At 39.4% G+C, this 20,629-nt stretch overlaps 1 protein-coding gene across 11 annotated transcripts in view; it reads left to right on the top strand.

Annotated features, from left to right (window-relative positions):
* Window positions 1-20,629, top strand: part of LOC129769399 (cell adhesion molecule Dscam2) — a 405,723-nt gene that overhangs the window by 371,121 nt on the left and 13,973 nt on the right. For 10 of the 11 annotated variants that reach the window (XM_055771653.1, XM_055771657.1, XM_055771655.1 and 7 more), the window contains exons 11-13: window positions 17,020-17,139; window positions 17,207-17,380; window positions 17,442-19,805. In XM_055771653.1, the coding sequence (XP_055627628.1) occupies window positions 17,020-17,139; window positions 17,207-17,380; window positions 17,442-19,805 (2,658 nt within the window). Of the gene's footprint in view, window positions 1-17,019; window positions 17,140-17,206; window positions 17,381-17,441; window positions 19,806-20,629 lie in introns of those variants that run through there. The other variant, XR_008741870.1, reaches the window with a different exon arrangement.

The following is a 20,629-nucleotide window of genomic DNA, read 5'->3' on the forward strand; positions in this document are numbered from 1 at the left end:
TCATGCTCTCGTTCGTACGGAACCACCAAAGCACATATGAGTGAAAACTTTTGCAACGTCCTGATACATCATTGATATCCCATAAATATTCTCATACGTATAAGTGACGATTAGTGAATTTATAATCACAGTTGACGTAAATATTTTTCGCCATTTGTTTTTTTTTCTATGTCTGTAATAAACCGTACATTCGAATGACAATATTTATTTATTTGTATGTGTATTTGTGTATGTTGTTGTCTGACAAGTATGTATATGCCAGTTACTCGTAGGTGCATCATATACCACCCAAAATATTGGATAAATGATGATGTATATACGCTGGTTAGACGATTTAATGTTTGCTGGGTTCTTCAATAAGTCTTCAGCTGGTCCACTTCATCTGTTGCACAAATATTGTGCCAGCGAAATTCTTCCAATTCTTGTGCTAATCAAACACTCTAGACGGCACCAGATACAAAATACCAGCGCAGATATGCATTACCAACTCGCCAATCATTCGGCAGCAAAATACTTCGAGCGTGGAAGTGAACCCATCTGCATATTGTGTCAGCATAAACAAGTGCCCAAGTTCGAAAAGTCTCGGACCTTCGCCACAAAGTTCATTTGCACCAAGTTCCGATTCTCAAATTAATCATTTGAGATTTACATTTTGTATGATGAAATCTTATTTGATGGAAATAGATGAACAAAACATAAAATTTTTTGTCATTATTGCATGAACTGAACATACAATACCAATACAAAAACAACCCGATATTGATAAATTGGACGTTGGTTCGAAGTACAGAAAACTAGATCGATGTTGAGCCGATATTCTGCAATAAATGTTGACATTTTTATTTTTCATTTACTCACGTAGAATGTACGAAAAGTTAGTACGGTAGAAAATGACTATCGCATTGGCACTAGTCAGAATAAAATTTGTTATACAAATATGTACTAATTATTTCTCTCAGTGTATTGATGATTATAGATCTGTGATGCATTGGAGTACCCCTCCACAATGTTGTTGTTTATGTTATATTTGACGTTTAACTGATTTTTAACTGGGCTATAGCCCAGTTAGTGCTGTATTGGAATTATTCTCGGAATAGACAATTTCTGGGGATGTGCGACTTCGAAAGAGGAAAGTTACTTTCGTTTTCCAAATAATTGTTGACCATTCAGCGGATTTCACCATCGAAATTTGTACCTCAGTTTATTCCAGTACTCTTGAATTCTTTCGGTACTTTTGCTCGTTCTATTCAACGTTTTGTAGACGTACACCAGCCTGAGGGCATCCGTATACTAGCACATAGGATTTGACAGCGTCAAACATGTCCGGGTCGCAAATGCAATTTGCGACCACTGTCACTCGCGAGAACTGCCAAACTCTCAAGCTGGTGTAAAACAAGGCACTTAACATACTACCAGGTGGGTCAAAACGTGAAGTGGTTTTCTGCAGCCATTTAAAAAATACACAAAAGTAAATTAAGACGATTGAGCACAATTTGTGGAATATACTGATACTTTATGAAATACTCATTGCTATATTCATTATATTCATTACGTTTTACGCTGCAAGCGTTTCATTTATTGTCTTTGCGTTGAAGGCACCATAATGATTTGCGCCATTTGGAAAACGAAATTAAGGACGAAATTAACACACTTCTAGAACAAAAAATAATGAATGAAAATTTACTTTTCTGTATTCAATATGTATTCTATGTAATAGAGTAATACGTTTCCTCGAAAATTGTGAAATAATATGAAACTGAAATTGTGTTTGATGCTGATTTTATATTATAATGGTGAGTTTTTGTGATTATTGTGTTGTAAAATATTTGGAAATATACAACCAAATGGCTAAGTAAGCGTCAGGACTACGTGTTTTAAGTAATCGAATAACTTAAAAATCTACATACTATTTATAAGATTTCAAAACTACCTTCTTTAAATTTTCACGAATTTAACGATTGTTTCGAGTTCAATATGACGTTTACGTTTACGTGCGTTTTAAGCCAGATGTAAAGAAGGTATTTTAGTGCGGTGATAGCTGTGTTCTTATTGAAATTTTATTTCAATTATTGAAATAATGCAGAATTCATTCAAACCCTTTTATTTCACTTAAATTCTTTCAATTTCTTAAGTTGGTTTACATTATAATATAATACTACATTTCAAGTGATCAACCTAGGGTTCTACGTTTTATATTATCTTTCAGACCCTTGTGATCATCATGATCATTACATTTCACATAAATTTTTTTTTCAAAAAAAATTCTTTTTTTAGTTAGCGAATGGGCGCACCTTGTTCCATAGATTTGCCTTGAGTTCGCCGAGTAATTTGATAGGTTTGGCAATGACAGCTAAATTTGTACAACATCTTGACTCGCGGATCATATCCCCTTGCCCGGGGCTTGACGTACACCTAAAGTACACCTGTTCTTTTGTCATTGCCATGATAAAGAGAACGAGTAGAATGAATAGCTCTGGAAGTAAATTTTTGTACAGGTAATTTTTCTTAATTGAAATTGTCTTCATTCTAACACTTACCTTGTTCAGACCATGCGCTACGATGCAAAAGAGGAAATGTATCAATTCTAAAAGTACAAATAAATTTTGACAGCAAATTTGGCATATACGCTGTTACATCATATTTGAATTTTGATTTGGATGATTGGAAATATTGGATAATCGGAATATACCCTCGACGTAATCCCACCTTCATGCGTTAACTTTTTACCAAGCTACATTATTTCAAAAATCACCTAAAAATTTCGACCTCTGTTCCTCTAATTTTTTTTTTTCACGAGTGTATTTGCTATAAATAGTCATCCAGCCAGTTTTCGAACGCGAACAATCTGAGTCATGATATTCCACATCTCACTCACAACCGAACCGATGCAACCAAAGTTAATCGATTTAAATCGCCTTTAGTTAGCTTACTCTCGATGTGTACGATATAGATGTGTATTTCCATCACCCACCACCGCACACCGCTAATGTCACTTCACTAGCCCCGTGATTTTTGAATATAAAAAAAAGTTTCCGAACTGTTTTTTATTCCCAATATTTTCCTACAACGGCACCGAATGTAATGAACAGCTTTCGCAAAACCCCTCACACCCCACACAGACACCCATCGTATGAATATAAATTTCATGGCAATTTTTCATTTGAGTTCTGTTTTAGTTCCATTTTTTCAAATAATATAACCCATCAAGAGACGAAATACAATACCCCATGAATATCAATCCGTCCGAATCCATTAGTAGATTTACATCATACATCCGCAGACCTTTTTTCCCAGTGTTAGTTCTTCTCTTGATTTTGGTTTCCGCTTTATTTATTTTGGAACTCAATTCGGCACAAAAATCGAGATAACCAAAACAAAAATAAATGTTTGAATGCAAAATTGGGTGGTAGCTCGCCGCAAACAGATCCCAACCAAACCAGAAACGTAGACCCACAGCGTGGTGTGCATCTTATGCATCCGCTAAGCGAATGATATAATGCCTATCACTAGTTTTGATTGCTTTCAATTCGATTGTTTTCCCCTGCCAAAACATTAAAAACGAACAGCATATCTGTATCAACCCTTACAAGATTCTCATAATCGGCATAATCCACAGCAAAAATATAAACAGCATTACCAAACCGAGTATAATTGTACCCTGTTCTTAGCCAGCTTGTCGCTTTCAATTAATCCTTTTAAAGCACAGTACAACGAGCAATTATGTACAGAGTTCAAATCCAGACCCTACAAGTGTGAAGAAATGCAATTATGTAACTAAATTTGGCGAATAAATGTTTAAATAATTAACACGCAGTAATTTCAGTTGGTATATAATTTTCGGTGGATCAATTTACATGTGTGAAAACAGTTAAAGTTGCAAGATAATTGTATCTAAAAAAATAGTGTAAATTACAATATCTTCACACCAATCTCATCGGCAGAAAGCCGCTTTGGCCAGCCATTTTGATTTATCGGGGTTAATTTGAATCTGTATATTTCCCACGCATACTGAAATTGGTCGAATGAGCTTTATCAGAAGGACGCTTTCAACTGAAAGTTTCATCCGTTCCATTTCATCAAAATAGATTGCCCCGGATCGTCTTCCAAACAAAGCGGTATTAGAAGAGGAGGGCACAGCAGTCACGTTTACCACTACACCACTGACGTGGGCTACTGATCACTCATGTTGGCCTACAATGTTTCACCTCACCGTTTTCATTAGTTTGTAGGTGTACTTTGCGAATAACATAACCAAACTTTCATTCAAATATTAACTGCATCGATTCGCTCTGCAAATGACAACTAGAAACCTCGCTTCAGTATGAATAACAAAGCGAATGAACATGATGCGAAAGGAGTGTGCACAAAAGATAAAAGATATATTCTCTATTGCGTGTGAAAAGAGAGCAGCAATATATTGGTTCAGCGTAAATTCTGCTGCATATTGAAATGCAGTAGGTTTATTATCGAGTGACGATTTGTCAATGGGAGTTAATTTGTAAGGCTCTCGCTAGTATTACCTAGTAAACGATGGTAATTCCAACAACAACAGAAACCCCAACAGACACCTTAATCCATTTAAAAAACTCTCTAAGGAGGTATTCGATATGACGGTATGACGGTTTTTTTCATTATTTCCAACTGTTAATTTCGTTCCCAATTTATTTCATTACCACCCACTTCTTCCTCAATGGCACTAACGTTTTTAGAGGACTTCGCCGTCTCAACCCAACTTATGTCATTTTTATATGTACTTAGTAAGGCGTTAGAATTTTCATTACTTTTTTATTATCAATCTCACAGAATTTCGCAAAAACGCGTTTATGAAGTCCATTCACGTTAATTTGAAATTAAATTATTGGCAACTGTTTGCGTCCGTGCGGCATTGAGCTTCATATGCAATCATTGGGAGGCGAAAACAGTAATTCCATGCTAGTCAGCCGAAAAACAGTAATTTTTGACGCGACACTCTTCGATTATGTTGAAACTTGGTACACATGATGAAAGCTACCCAAAACCACAATTTTGCGACTGATTTTTCAAATGGTCGTATTCAAAATCTTTGATCATTCTTTCAAAACTCAAAATCCAGATGTCTGATTAAAATATGATGCTTGACAAAGTTGTTTGGTAGGGGGTCTCCATAGCCACATTGGTTGCGCGTTCGCTTAGTAAGCGATCGATCGTGAGTTCAAAACTCAGGGCCCTCATTGACCATCTTTGTAATAATAACTACGTTCATGCAACAATCATCAGCGATGGAGATCGATCCACGGACGAAATAAGATCGATTCATCCATACAACTGCTCTGCTCTGCAAGACACATCGGGCTGCTTTTCTATAAATAAATCAACAATGATCAATCAATTGTCTCCGCTGTCCGGTGGTCTAACTTGGATAATGGAAGAACAGAAAGAATACTCTTACGCCTAAATGGCTACTGTGTAAATGTACCGTATGCAATGGTATAGAAGGAATACTGGTAAATGGCAACTGTGTAATGTGCTAATTATAGATATGATAACCATGTGACATGTACACGATTAAAATTCGACTCGTTTACAGCCAAAATGCTAATGAGCCTAAAATAAATAAATCGGATAAAAAAAAGTTGTTTGGGAAAAATATCATTTCGAATGTACTGTTAAGAAATGTTACTCAAAAATTGAATTAGTAGATGGGTCTTGGCCTAGGGGCACGCACGAGAGCTTAACGTAGGACTGTGATTGTTTGTGGTCATTGCATTTGAATTGATTTTTCATTGTTCAGAAATATGTGATTTTTATTCTGTTGACACATCAAATGTAGGTCCTGGAAAAACAGTTTATTATATTTAATTGTATCTTTTAAACGGGTAGGATGAGATAGAATCCGGAACCACATTCTAAAATGGAAACGAGGAACTCGACACACCATTAAACACCATTAAAGCCATTATCACCCTTTTTCGATTTATTTAATTATGCAGAAGAAGATAGAAGTCATCATTTATCAGTGCATTTTGAACAAAAGTCTAAATAGGTTAGATCTATATAGATATAAACTTAAGTTTAATAATCAATCACTACATAAATATAGTATGGATAAAAATAGCATTTTCTCCTGCGTTGCCACGTTGTTCAGAACATTGTTTGTAGAGGGTTTTAATAACTTTATACCCAGGGGTTGTATATTGAGTATTCTATGGCCATGAGGGCTCTCTTGGAAAGTTCATCAAATTCAATCTAATAAAATCTCTATCATCGTTTAACCTTCTAAGCCAGGCTCTCTAAACCCATCCAAGATCATCTTCAGGATCATTCCAAGATCAATCTTTCATTGGTTCTGCCAACTGATAAATGCCTTGTATCGGCAAATGGAGAATAATTCATAATATGCATCGACTCATATTGTGAGCTAGCACCCGAATGTAGGCAAAAAGATTACTCGTTGCGTTGTGGGGGAAAACGAGTGGCTAATAAAATCGAAATAACATACCTATTTTATTCGTCAAATTGTTGACTTTTCTACTATATTCACTGTTCATGTTTCAAGCAAAAACAAATGGCTGGATAAATTGGAAAAAAAACATAACATATTAGGCTGTCAAAAAAGTCCTGCGGTATTTCCACGAGGTGTCGTTGAAAGCGCGTAGTTCTAGTTGTATTCATTGTATCGAGTCATACTATAGCTTGTTGGAAAGGTATTTGCGCGCTATAATATAGTACTTGACATGACAGTGTTTTGTTTGGTTAAGTCGTTCGTGAGTTATAGTGTCGCAAATATGGAGCAAAATAAAGAGAAAATCCGACATATTTTACAGTACTACTATGACAAAGGCAAAAACGCATCTCAAGCTGCCAATAAAATTTGTGCAGTTTATGGACCCGATACACTTTCCATTTCCACCGCACAACGATGGTTTCAACGTTTTCGTTCTGGTGTAGTCTGGTGTAGTTTTCGTTCTGGTGTAGTCTGGTCTGGTCGTCGAAGATGCGCCACGCTCCGGAAGGCCTGTCGTCGAAAATTGCGACAAAATCGCTGAATTAGCCAAGAAGGGCCGGTATAGTAGCAGCCGTAGCATCGGCCAAGAGCGGGGGATAAGTCATCAAACCGTTATTAACCATTTGAAGAAGCTTGGATTCACAAAGAAGCTCGATGTATGGGTGCCACACACGTTGACGCAAAAAAACATCTTTGACCGTATCGTCGCATGTGAATCGCTGCTGAATCGCAACAAAATCGACCCGTTTCTGAAGCGGATGGTGACTGGCGATGAAAAGTGGGTCACTTACGACAACGTGAAGCGCAAACGGTCGTGGTTGAAGCCCGCTGACGGTGGCCAAGCCCTCATTAACGGCCAGGAAGGTTCTGCTGTGTGTTTGGTGGGATTGTCAAGGAATAATCTATTATGAGCTGCTTCCCTATGGCCAAACGCTCAATTCGGACCTGTACTGCCAACAACTGGACCGCTTGAAGGTAGCACTCATGAAGAAGAGGCCATCTTTGATAAACAGAGGCCGCATTGTCTTCCATCAGGACAACGCCAGGCCACACACTTTTTTGGTGACGCGCCAGAAGCTCCGGGAGCTCGGAAGGGAGGTTCTTTTGCATCCGCCGTATAGTCCGGACCTTGCCCCAAGTGACTACCACCTGTTTTTGTCCATGGCGAACGAGCTAGGTAGTCAGAAGTTAGCCACAAAAGAGGCCTGTGAAAACAAGTATCGAACAAAACGGCGCATATTTGACTTAAAACAGATGATTGTAACTAATTTTATGAACAAATGAAAATTCAAAAAAAATACCGCAGAACTTTTTTGACAGCCTAATATATCGTAACAACGATTTTGCGTAGAAAGCGTTTGAAATCTCTTAATGAATCGTTACATGCCTCATTTTCAATCTCGTAGAGTGACCCTCCATACAAAAATCAAAGACGTAATCCTACACCCAAAGTTGATTTTGAGCACATGTTATGGCATCCCAATTTATTACATTAAATGAGCTGAAAAATAACAGAAAATGTTCTACTCCCCAATACATGTACATCATTTGTGTAAGTCAATATATAAAAAAATATATATCTCAAAACATCCCCCTTCGATATTTTTTTTTGTATATTATTATTGGAAAGCCCTTCTGATTTCACAAAGTTTGATGTACAGTGGTACCGTGATAAACTCACCAAAATGGAGATATGATCTTTTTTTAAATTTTGAAATATAAATACTTTGTGAAATGGCATCCATTTAAGAAAAGTAACATAAAAAAATGGAATCTATATGCGATTCTACATGGAAATCTATATATAACGTTTTATCCTAGGACTAACAGTTTCCGAAATATAACTAATCTAATATAGTTAAAATCATGTTCGTGAAATATTAGAAAATGCATAAGGTAAATGATGTTGGTTTGTCCGATTTTGGGTGTTTTACGTAACTAGTAAATACAGATCGATTTTTGTTCATGAAAATCACATGTAAACAAGACGAGTTCGGGTTTGTTGAAAAGCCCCACGTCTTTGGTTGCTAATAATACCATAAGACGTTCAAATTGTTCATATTTTTTATGATTTAATGAATTTTATGAATATTGCCGATGTCTCGCACTAGACTACATCATCGTTATTGTATTATTGTGTAGCATGTAACAACAAACGAATTCCCTTCTGCAAGATCATGTTTGAACAAACGAATGTGAATTATTAAAAAAAAAACGTTCAATCAGCAAACACTGCCTGCAATAGGTTCCGTTCGATAGAGCGAAAAGCATTAAGCGCAGCCACCAGATGGCTAGGATTATGAATTACAGCGCCGGCGGGAACGTGTTAACACATTAAGAACCGCACGTTTTCGGGCAAACTTGAACGTTTCATTTGTTCGGATTCCACGAATGAGATCCGTTCCTTCAATGTGGATGAGACGAAGGCGAGCCATCGGTAGGCCTTGTTAGATTCTTGGCAAATCAAAGATTTAACCATCAAGTGTAGAAAACACGGGTTATTTCGTGATCCATCCGTAAGGCAAGGCGCAAATTGAGACGCATATAGCGCGAGTAACTTGGCGCGATATAGCGCCTGTTTTTGTGGCTAATGAAAACAGATAGAACTTCGCAAATTGGCCAGATGACGCGAGATGGTGGAGCGCTCGTGAGACACGACTCGCGCGACGCTGTGGCTGAACCACAGTTTCTCGTGCTGGTCATGCCGGTTGTGGTAGTTGTGTTGGTGAACAATCATATAGCGCCGTGGGTTTGACACTGTATGGCTGTACTGGTCGGGTGATTGTGTTAGTAAATAAATATATCGCGCAACTCTGTGTTAATCAGTCATTGTATGCGAGTGGCATGTTATTTACACCAAACTGCGACTCAATATGCGCTCCACCACGCTACGTTTGTGGCACGTATGAGTCGTGTTGGTAGTCTCGCGTTCGCTTACGAGCGCTATACGCTTCTCAATTTGCGCCTACCCTAACAGACGGAACGCGAAACACGAGAAAACTCGTGAGCGGTCCGCAATATGTTAAAGATGAACAGCACTCAACACAGATAAACTTATGTCTGCTTCGCGCGAAGGACAACAAAACAAAACAAACAAACTGCAGCGCGCCAAGCGGTTGCCATAACGATCATGTGGACAAACCATCATTAGTGAATCGGACAAACCATGATCAGAGTTGAGGTCATACAACCAAACAAATGGTGAAATAAAATAGGAATAACGATGATGGTCCCACCTCATTCCCCTACAAAGGTTTGAGCAGGACGAGTTATGATAATAATTGAGTTACTGTATTTCTTTATTACATCATACTAACCAGCGAGCACATTAAATTGAAAAGAAAACGGACATAGATTACTAATCGAAAGAACAATTCAAGCCTAAAGTATTCATTCCATGGCATATCGAAAGAATTTCCAACCCGGGAAGACCCTAGACCGATCGGGAATTGAACCCAATGCCTATGTCAGTATTAGCCATGAATTTACAAGGGAAATCCCCGCGTGTGCAAGCATGATGTTCACAATATTTGTAAGTGTTGTGATCCAGAAAAGGTCTGAATACATATCAAATAAGCATCTAGTGATCGATTGAAAGTTAGCTCAAATGAGGGGCGCTTTGACACCAATAGAAGGTGGGTTTTATGATGAACCTTTCAAACATGTAAATCCATAAAAAATGTTTTAAAGGACATTTTTACGGTAAATCATGAAAAAGACAATTTTATTCATATCTTTAGAGATGAACCAGCCTTTGGCTGAAAATCTCTTAAATAAAGAAAGAAAAAAAAAAAAAAAATTTTATTCATATGTTTTGTATCATTTGAATACCTGATTTGAGTGCCTGAGTGGATAAACCAAGATCATATATTAGACTGGACAAACCAACATTCTGCTGCTGGACATTACGACTATGAACAATTTGAACGTCTTATGGTATTATTAGCAACCAAAGACATGGGGCTTTTCAATAAACCCGAACTCGTCTTGTTTACATGTGATTTTCATGAACAGAAATCGATCTGCATTTACTAGTTACATAAAACATCCAAAATCGGACAAACCAACATCATTTACCTTATGCATTTTCTAATATTTCACGAACATGATTATACCTATATTAGATATGAATTCCGAAATCGTAAAGAAATTTCACTAAAACTATTTTCACTAGAAAATATAGTTATATCTTAAAAACGGCTGGTCCTAAAATAAAACGTAATATATAATTTTTCATGTAGAATCGTTTATAGATTCCATTTTTAACGTTACTTTTCTCAAATAATTGCGACTTCACAAAGTATTTTTTTCAAAGGTTCATATCTTCATTTTGGTGAGATTACCACGGCACCACTGTACGTCAATATATACAAAAAAATCGAAGGGGAAGTGTTTAGAGATATAAAATTTTTCAATATTAAATTCAACTTTTGAGTAAGATTTTTTAACAGTACATTTATAATGTTATTTTTCCAGAATGGTTCATATATTTAGCAACAACTTTGTCAAATATCACATTTTAATCAGACATCTGGATTCTGAGTTACGATTTTTCGGACGAAAGATTTTGAATAAGCCCTTTAAAAAAAATCAGTCGTAATTTAAATTGGTCTCATTATGATGAAAATTATGATTATTGGTAGTTTCCATCATACGTACCAAGGTTCAAAAAAATCGAAGAGGGTCGGGTCAGCGGACGGCTGATTTGTGGTGGAATTGCTCAGAAGATAATGAATTTTCAGGTGAAAAACTTTCAAAATAAAAAAATTATGAATGACAATTTACTTTTCCGTATCTAATATGTATTCCATGTAATATAGTAACGTGTCTTTCTGCAAATTGTGGAAATATATCAAACGAAAATTGTGTTTAACAATTATTTAATAATATAATGATCAGATTTGGTGGAAACATCAGAAAATGAACAGGATTAAGAAAGAGGCACTACTACGTGTTCTAAAGTCGATGCTGCTGTCCAAACCTACACGAACATTGTGAGCTATCTGATCGACAGACATGTTCCGAAGAAGTTTATACGATCATCCACTCATCAACCCTGGCAGACTACCGACCTTCGTCGACTCAAAACCACTAAGAAGGCTGCACTTAGAAAATATTCGAAATACCGTCTCCCATCCTTGAAACAATGATACCTACCTGAACCATCAGTACCAAAAATCAAGCAAACGATGCTATTCAATCTATCTACGTCGTATTCAGCGCAAGTTCAAGAGTAATCCTAAATCTTTCTGGAAATACGTCGAGGAGCAACGTAAGGAGTCTGGATTACCGTCTTCTATGTTTCACGATGGACATGAAGTGTCTGACACACAGGAAATTTGTAGCCTCTTCTCTGCTAAGTTTTCCAGCACTTTCTCGAAAGAGAATCTGTCCCTAGACCAGCTCTTGAGGGCCACAAGAAACGTTCCAATACAGAACAGTTCGTTGTTCCGAATCACCGTGGATAATGCAATGTTGGAATCGGGCATCAGCAAATTAAAATCCTCGAATTCCGTCGGACCAGATGGAATCCCAGCATCAATTATGAAAAAGTGCGCAGCAGGGCTGTTATTTCCACTATGCTTATTGTTCAATCTTTCATTGACAAAAGGCATCTTCCCATCGCTTTGGAAAAAGGCTCACATTTCCCCCGTTCATTAAAAAGGCGATAGAAGAAACGTCGACAACTACCGAGGTATCTCCGCTCTGAACGCGGTTTCTAAACTGTTTGAGCTTGTAGTCATCGAATCGATTTTCACTCACTGTAAACATTACATATCTATCGATCAACATGGTTTCATGCCGAAGCGTTCCACCACAACGAATCTTCTTTCGTTTACGACATATATTGATGACGGAATGTCCGGAGGTATGTTCCAAACGTATGCGATTTACACGGGCCTGTCCGCCGCCTTTGATAAAATCAGCCATGACATTACGGTGGGTAAATTGGATAAGCTTGGCTTCAGCGGCAATGTTCTACATTGGCTTACATCATATTTGATCAGACGCTCTCTCACGGTTAAAATAGGCGATTGTTTCTCCGCAGAATTCCCTGCTACATCAGGAATACCTCAGGGGAGTCATCTCGGCCCTCTGATATTTCTCATCTATTTTAATGACGTAAATTTCGTCCTGGAGGGCCCTCATCTTTCATTCGCCGATGATATGAAAATATTTTTCCACGTTAACTCGGAGGCTGATGCCTTGTTTCTTCAACAACAATTTGAAATTTTCCAAAAATGGTGCGTGGAAAATCGTATGACACTGAATCCAAGCAAATGTTCCACGATAACTTTCACAAGAAGGAAAGATACTATTCGCTACAACTATTCTCTCGACGATGCTCCTCTAACTAAACTTGACTGCGTGAAGGATCTAGGAGTGTATTTAGACTGTAAACTGAATTTCAAAACTCACGTCAACTACGTGGTTGGAAAAGCTTCCCGTAGTCTTGGATTCATCATGCACACTGCGAGGGATTTCACCGATGTACACTGCCTCAAATCTATGCTCAGCGCTCTAGTTCGTTCAAGTCTAGAATACTGTTCAGTAATTTGGAATCCGCACTATCTGAACGGAGTCAACAGAATCGAAGCTGTACAAAAGAGATTTGTCCGGTTCGCCTTAAGACGATTACCCTAGAGTAACCCCCATCAGCTACCTAGCTATGAAAGCCGGTGCCAACTAATGGCTCTTGACACGTTGCACGTGCGAAGGGTTGTGAACCGCGCCTTATTTGTATATGACGTGCTATTGGCTAGGACAGAATGCCCAGTTATTCTGGAGAACATCAACCTTCTGGTTCAATCTCGAACTTTACGTGACCACGCTTTCCTCCGAGTTCCTTTTCGTCGTACCAATCATGGATACAACTCAGCCATATTGGGTCCTCTTCGTCTGTTCAACAGAGTAGCTTCTGACTTCGACTTCCACTACTCAAGGAATGCGGTTCGGCAAAAAAATTTTGAACAAATACGTAGTTTTCATTAATATCATTAGGGCGAAATTCCGCCTGTTGATAACGATTAAATAAATAAATAAAAATAAAATAAATAAACAAATAAAAATAAATAAAGAATCAAATGACATTTTCATTCAAATTCTAATAATTTAAAACTGTTTTCGGTCATGCTAATAGAGAGTAATTTGTCTTCCAAACACGAATGTTGCCACCAGACATCAAAACTGTACACTTGTCATCGCGGATATCAGTTACCGTCGATGGGGATGAGATTGGGTCAAAATCGGAGAAAACTGATATCAGTAATATCTTGACAAATATTGCGATTATTTTTGAAAGCTGTGAACCGTTCAATAGAAGACATATTTTTACTAATTCTAATGCATTATACTTAACTGTACAAATATATTTATATTTTAATAATTCATTAAAGTTTGATGTGTAAATATCCATCAAATAACTCCACAGAAAAAAAATCTCATGCTTAGCATAATACAGAACTAGTTAATACAAGGTTAAATATTTCATAGAATGATTCTTTCATGCCTTGTCTAGATGAATCATTGTTGTTTTTGCATCAAAAACGCTATAAATTGGGAATTTCAACATTTTTGAAATAATCTGAATGAGGGTGAAAATACAATACACTCACAATTAGTAGCAATTCTCCAAATTCAACGCTCATTACACCGTACACATTGTATGCGACACACCTAACATGTGGCCGAGTGGTTAGCGACACACCTAACATGTCGGGGATTCGGGTTCGATTCCCGTTCTGGCCGGGGGAATTTTTCGTCAAAGAAATTTTCCTCCGTCTTGCACTGTGATCACGCGTATTCTAGAGCATGCCACTCAGAATACCTTTAAGGCGTGTTATTTGGCATAGAAAGCTCAACTAAGTACTAGTAAAAATGACGCAAGTAATACGACGTTGAGACGGCGAAGTTCCTCTAGGAACGCCATTTAAGAAGAATGACCTTTTTGAATTACGACTGATTTGTTGAAAGGGCGTATTCAAAATCATTGATCTTTCTTTCAAAAAATCGTAACAATGGAAAAAAGGCAAATTAAATGAATTTCCAGGCCAGTTTGGAATTATCTTTAAATTCCCATGCCTTTCGCCTAATACATAATTTACGTGTTATTCACTTTGGATATGATTCATTTATCTGCTTTGTTACTGAAAATATATAGTATTGTATTGCCTAGAATCCTAGAATTAGAAGTATCTACAACGTTGTTGTATTGATGATTCACTCTAAAACTGAATTCGATCTTCAGTTTAATGATGAAAGGAGAACTCAAATCGAATGGAATTTTATCACTTTAAAGCAGTGTTTGGATTTCGATCAAAATCAAATGATACACAATGTGTCATGCAAGTAAACTCTCACGAACATATAACCAAATATGAGAGGATCATTCAGATACTTGTATGAATGTCAGCAATCACTTTTGTAACATTTAGTGATTAAACTAAGAGAGGAACGAAGACTGTTGTTTGCATATTCGAGTTGTATCAAACATGGCACACTATTTTCGAAGCCTTCATACAAGTTTGAACCGCATATATCGTCTCATTTTACTATAGCGAAACCCACTACACAGACAAGTGTAAAGCAATAAATGATACAAGAAAAATTACGTCATCATTACGTGACCATTTGCGGAGAGCAGCGAATGGGAAAAGAGATAAAACGCGAGAGTTTTTGCTTCTCACTGGAGCGGTGTTGCTAGTAAAACTATACGGTCTATATGAATATACACATTTCAAGGGATAGCGGCGTTAAAAATGGAAAATATAATCTGACTACCCTTCCATTAGCCTCTATCGAGCTAAATAATCATATAGTTTGCACTCTCTGAGACTTAAAAATCAGGATCTGCTTCATTGAATCTTATATATATATATATATATATGAATCTTTCGCTTTGCGTTGTCCGTATGATCCTGCTGTTTCATGATGCATGGAGAGGTCGGTATGCATATGTTAAGACGCGTCCACATTACGCAAATCGGCCTTGGCCGCCCGGTAAAGCCGACTAAATGTGGACGTACCGCCCGGGCTTGCCGACGTGCCGAAAACCGACTCGAATCAAACCGAACCCAACCCGAAACAAGTGGGTCCGGTTCGAGAAAGTTAAACCAAAACAAAACGAAGTAAATTAGCGTTGACGATATTGTGCTTCGTGTGTTCGTGACGACTTCGAGCATCGGATGGGACTTCGGCTTCGTGCACCCGATGGGGCGTCCACATTACATAACGAACCGAATATGCCGCCTGGTACAGACCGATCGGCATCATTCGGCATGATGTGGACGCGCCTTTAGAGGCAAAGAAGAAAATAGGCTTTCTGCACTGAAAGCGTATATGATAGCTTTGCTTGCATGCTGGTGTGCAATGAAGTGCGAGCCGATGAAGAGTTGTCTCGTTCTCTTTTGTGTCGTGATTTGCAGCACATAACAATAATAGAATACCGCTGGGGGAAATGTTTCCTGAAAGATCATATTTGAACGAACGAAAGCGATTTTTTCAATGAGTGGATCATTTGGCAAACACTGCTTTAAAGCTAATAGAATCCATCTTATTTTGTGTACCCGGTCCAGAAACATAGTGGCTCTGTCAACTGTGGTGCCATCTATGTAGCTGATCGGAATCTTTTTGAGTGATGTGTTATCAAAAATCTATGGAATATTCACGTAAAATGCAAAACATTAATTAAATAAATAACCATGAAATAACCGAAAACCATAACCAATTATGACTACACATAAGATTAACAATTAGTCCTCTACCAATATTAATTGCATTTCAATCAAAACCAGAGTGTCTTTAACAATCACTGGAACTCATCAAACACCGTCAGTGACAACACCAGCAATACTAATCGTTTGATAACTCCCTCAGTCTCGTATGGTTACCCTCAACAGCGATTGAATTGCTTTTATGTATGCACACGCACGCAGCCGCTTCCATCCACAAACGAATCCAACCAACGAATCGTACATATTTATGATTTTATAGCATCCTTATGATCTTGTGATCAGCGCCCCCAGCTTTACTTTCAAACATAAATATGCAACACGAAGTGATATTGTGTTACTTTCGCTTTACTGCCAAATGAATTTCAAAGTAAATAAAGTTTAGAGCCCTTCGACCCACAATCCTTTGCACCGCTTATAGTTTAAATCCAGAACTAACACATTGATAATAAATTGAAATGATGACATAATGTTGTGGTTAGCTCAGAACGGGACAAATTTTGTTTAATCCAATCGATAAATATGAACGACAATCTTAACACCCGCTGCTACTCATACCGATTAAGCAGATCATCCACAACATTATGTCATAATTACCAAAATTCACATCTCCCCGACGCATATCTATCACAAAAAGCAGCTCAATTAAATCCGAACATGACAAAGAAAAGAACATTAGCAACTTTTGAACTAATATAAACTATTCCTTTCCATCGTTTTTACCCCCATTTGTATCGTTACGTCCGCCCGCAACACCTTTGGAATGCCAACTTTATCTTCACCTTCACCGCCGTGGTACAACAGTTCCACCTCGCTGGATTGTGGAGCCAACAGATGTTAGTGTGGAACGGAATCGCCATATTACGCTGCACTGTCAGGCACAGGGCGTTCCCATACCAACCATCCAATGGAAGAAAGCAACAGGTGAATCTCAACAGCGAAGTTAACTTCAAGTTTTTATTGGTCGTATTCCTTTTTCCACTTTTCAAAGGGAGCAAATCGGGAGACTATGAAGAGGTGCGGGAACGGCCCTACACGAAACTGCTATCGAATGGGTCCCTGCTCCTGCAGCACGTGAAGGAGGACAGAGAGGGGTTCTATCTTTGCCAGGCTCACAATGGCATTGGGACAGGAATAGGGAAAGTTATACAACTTAAAGTAAACTGTAGGTGCTTCTTGAATTACGCTCGATAGGTGTGAAAATTAATTTTCGTTTCACTTTTCAGCATCGCCGTACTTTTCGGGACAATCTAAGATGGTGACCGTTAAGAAGGGAGACACAGCCATCATGCAATGTGAAGTGAAAGGTGACAAGCCAATCAACGTCGTGTGGCTGAGAAATGGCAAGCACGAACTTAATCCTTCCACCAACTACAGGGTATCTATAAAGCAAGACGCCACCCCGGAAGGTATCCACGCAGAAGTTCAAATATCCAGCGTAGAAAGCAGTGACAGTGGTGCGTACTTCTGCCAGGCTAGCAACCTTTACGGCCGTGATCAACAGCTAGTCCAACTGCAAGTACAAGAGCCACCCCAATCACCGTCCTCGCTCGAGGCGTCTATGGTTGCCAGTAGGGCAGTGAACTTGAAGTGGCAGCCTCGGGGTGGCGATGCTGCCGAAGTATCCAAATACATCGTCGAATACAGGGAAATTGACCGCCAGTGGATGTACATGGAGATTGCTGACCCACCTCAGTACTCGGCAATGATCGAGAATTTGAAGCCAGCTACGAATTATGTTTTCAGAGTCATCGCAGAGGGACCAGCGGGTAGAAGCTCACCTAGTCAGGAATTATTCATTAAAACTGAACCGCAAAGACCTGCCGGGACGCCATTGAATCTCTCCGTGAGACCAATCTCATCCACCGAAATACTTATCAACTGGATGCCACCCCCATACGAACTCCGACACGGAGAGATTCAAGGCTACAACATTGGGTACCGATCGATGCATACCAACTCTAACAGTTACAATTTTACCTCCGTTTCTGGCGATGGAGAAGACGGCACAGGTGAACTTTTGTTGGGTAACCTCGCCAAGTATACCCGGTACACGATAGTTGCTCAAGCATTCAATCAAGTTGGACCAGGTCCTCTTTCCGAACCCGTCACAGCCCAAACAATGGAGGATGTACCAAGTAAGCCTCCGGAGGACATACGTTGCGCCGCGTTAACCTCCACTTCCATACAAGTTTCATGGCAACCGCCACAAGCACACCATACCAACGGACTACTCCAAGGCTACAAAGTGTTCTACGAGTCCGCATCAGAAGAGTCCATAAGCAACGGCGATATGGAAACACGTAAAACAACTGCCCTCACGATTCTACTGTCTAGTCTACGGAAGTTTTCAAACTACAGCGTCCAGGTGCTGGCATATACCCGTATGGGTGATGGCGTTATATCTCCACCTGCCTTTTGCCAAACAGAAGAGGATGCTCCGGAAGCTCCGGCAGACATAAAAATAGCCATTAGTTCACAGTCCTCGCTGTATGTGTCGTGGCTACCACCCAATGAGCCGAACGGTATCATAACCAAGTATAATCTTTACGTACGCGCCGTGAATGGCCGTGAAGAACTAAGCAACGATAAGCGAAACGTACCTTCTCATACACTATTTTTTGAAGCGAAACAACTGCAAAGTCACACCGAGTATCAATTCTGGGTATCGGCATCAACCCGTGTCGGTGAAGGGAAGAGTACCCGCGTAGTGTCGCAAATGGCCTCTAACAGGGTACCGGCCAAAATAGTCTCTTTCGGAGGCCTAACAATCCGTCCGTGGAAAACCTCGGCGTCACTAAACTGTATGGCTGTCGGACAACCTCGACGTGAATGGTTCAAGGGAGACGTTCTGCTTCGTTCAGGTTCACACCACAATGTGCAGATCCTCGACTCGGGAGAAATAATTATCACCATGCTACAGACGGCCGACACCGGGAACTACACTTGCCAGGTCGACAATAGTATCGGGACTGATCGATTAACGCACAATTTACTAGTTCAAGTTCCTCCAGGGCCACCGGTCCTGTACGTAACCAGTGCTACCTCCAGCAGCATATTGCTACACTGGAAGATTGGATCAACGGGTAACGCTCCGATTACGGCATTCTCGCTACACTACCGACGTATCCACGGCAACCTGGAAGAGATGCAGCTTTCCCGACACGCGTCCAGCCACGAACTGAAAGGTCTGTTCTGTGGTAGCACATATCAAGTGTATCTTGTTGCACACAACAAAATAGGATCCTCGCCAGCCAGCGCTACGCTGACCGTGAAAACTCAAGGACAACCTCCGGGAATACCGGTCGCTTCCGTTCTGATCGCACCGAACTCATCGTCGGTTGTTCTCCGACTGAATGGTTGGCCAGACAACGGCTGTCCGATACTGTACTTTGTACTGCAGTACCGTTCCATTTCGAATAACCTGGATGACGAGTGGCATCTGGTATCGAATGCCCTGAAACCACAAAGACGGTTTACCCTATCGGGTCTGTTGCCATCCACACTGTACCAGCTGAAGATGGAAGCGCACAACGTGGCAGGATCAACGAATGCTGAATACACGTTCGTTACGCTAACGAAAGATGGAGGTAGGTTTATTGTTTATTTCACGATTCTACGTCTTTCATTTCTATACTGGGGTGTAAGTTCAATGTTTCGAAAACGAGATTGGAAAACAAGATTTTGAGCGTTAATACCTCTTTGTCGACTGAACGAAATTATATGATAACCACTCCATTCGAAGGATAAAATGCCTACGCGTTATATGCTTGTTATTTATTGATTCAATAAATTGTTTTAATAACTCCAAAAAAAGCTTTCAAAGCAAGCTATTGAAACCACAAAAATCTGTATATAAGCGGGTGCCAGCTCGAAAATCCACTCAGTTAGTTTCACTGCTACAAGATTGATGCGGCGAAACTAACTTGGTTCATCAAGAAAGCGCGCAGTGGTTACAGTGGTTGCACATTGGTTGCACGTTCGCTTAGTAAGCGATCGATCGTGAGTTCAAAACTCAGGACCCTCATTGATCATCTTTGCGTTGTTGAAGAATAACTACGTCCACCCAACAGTCATCAGCGATGGAGATCGATCCACGGTGGAACAAAGATCGATTCATCCATACAACTGCTCTGCTCTGCAAGACACATCGGGCTGCTATTTTATTAATAGTGCCAAGATGTTGTAGATGCCAAAACGAGCGTATCCGGCTTCCACAAAGCGCCGCACGATGTCCGTTTTCGACGCGGCGGGTACCGTTCTTTGAATGCGCACACTTCTGAACTGAGTAGCTTCACTGTTTTCGCCATCACGGTTAGAGATCGACTGATGAAGCTGTCAAATTTTTCATTGATGCTGCATAGGTAGTATCGTCAGTGCGCGTGAAGGCAAACCCATAAAAAATCGGCAATTT

Source organism: Toxorhynchites rutilus, chromosome 2, assembly GCF_029784135.1.
Source record: "Toxorhynchites rutilus septentrionalis strain SRP chromosome 2, ASM2978413v1, whole genome shotgun sequence".
Classification (NCBI taxonomy): Eukaryota; Metazoa; Arthropoda; class Insecta; order Diptera; family Culicidae; genus Toxorhynchites; species Toxorhynchites rutilus.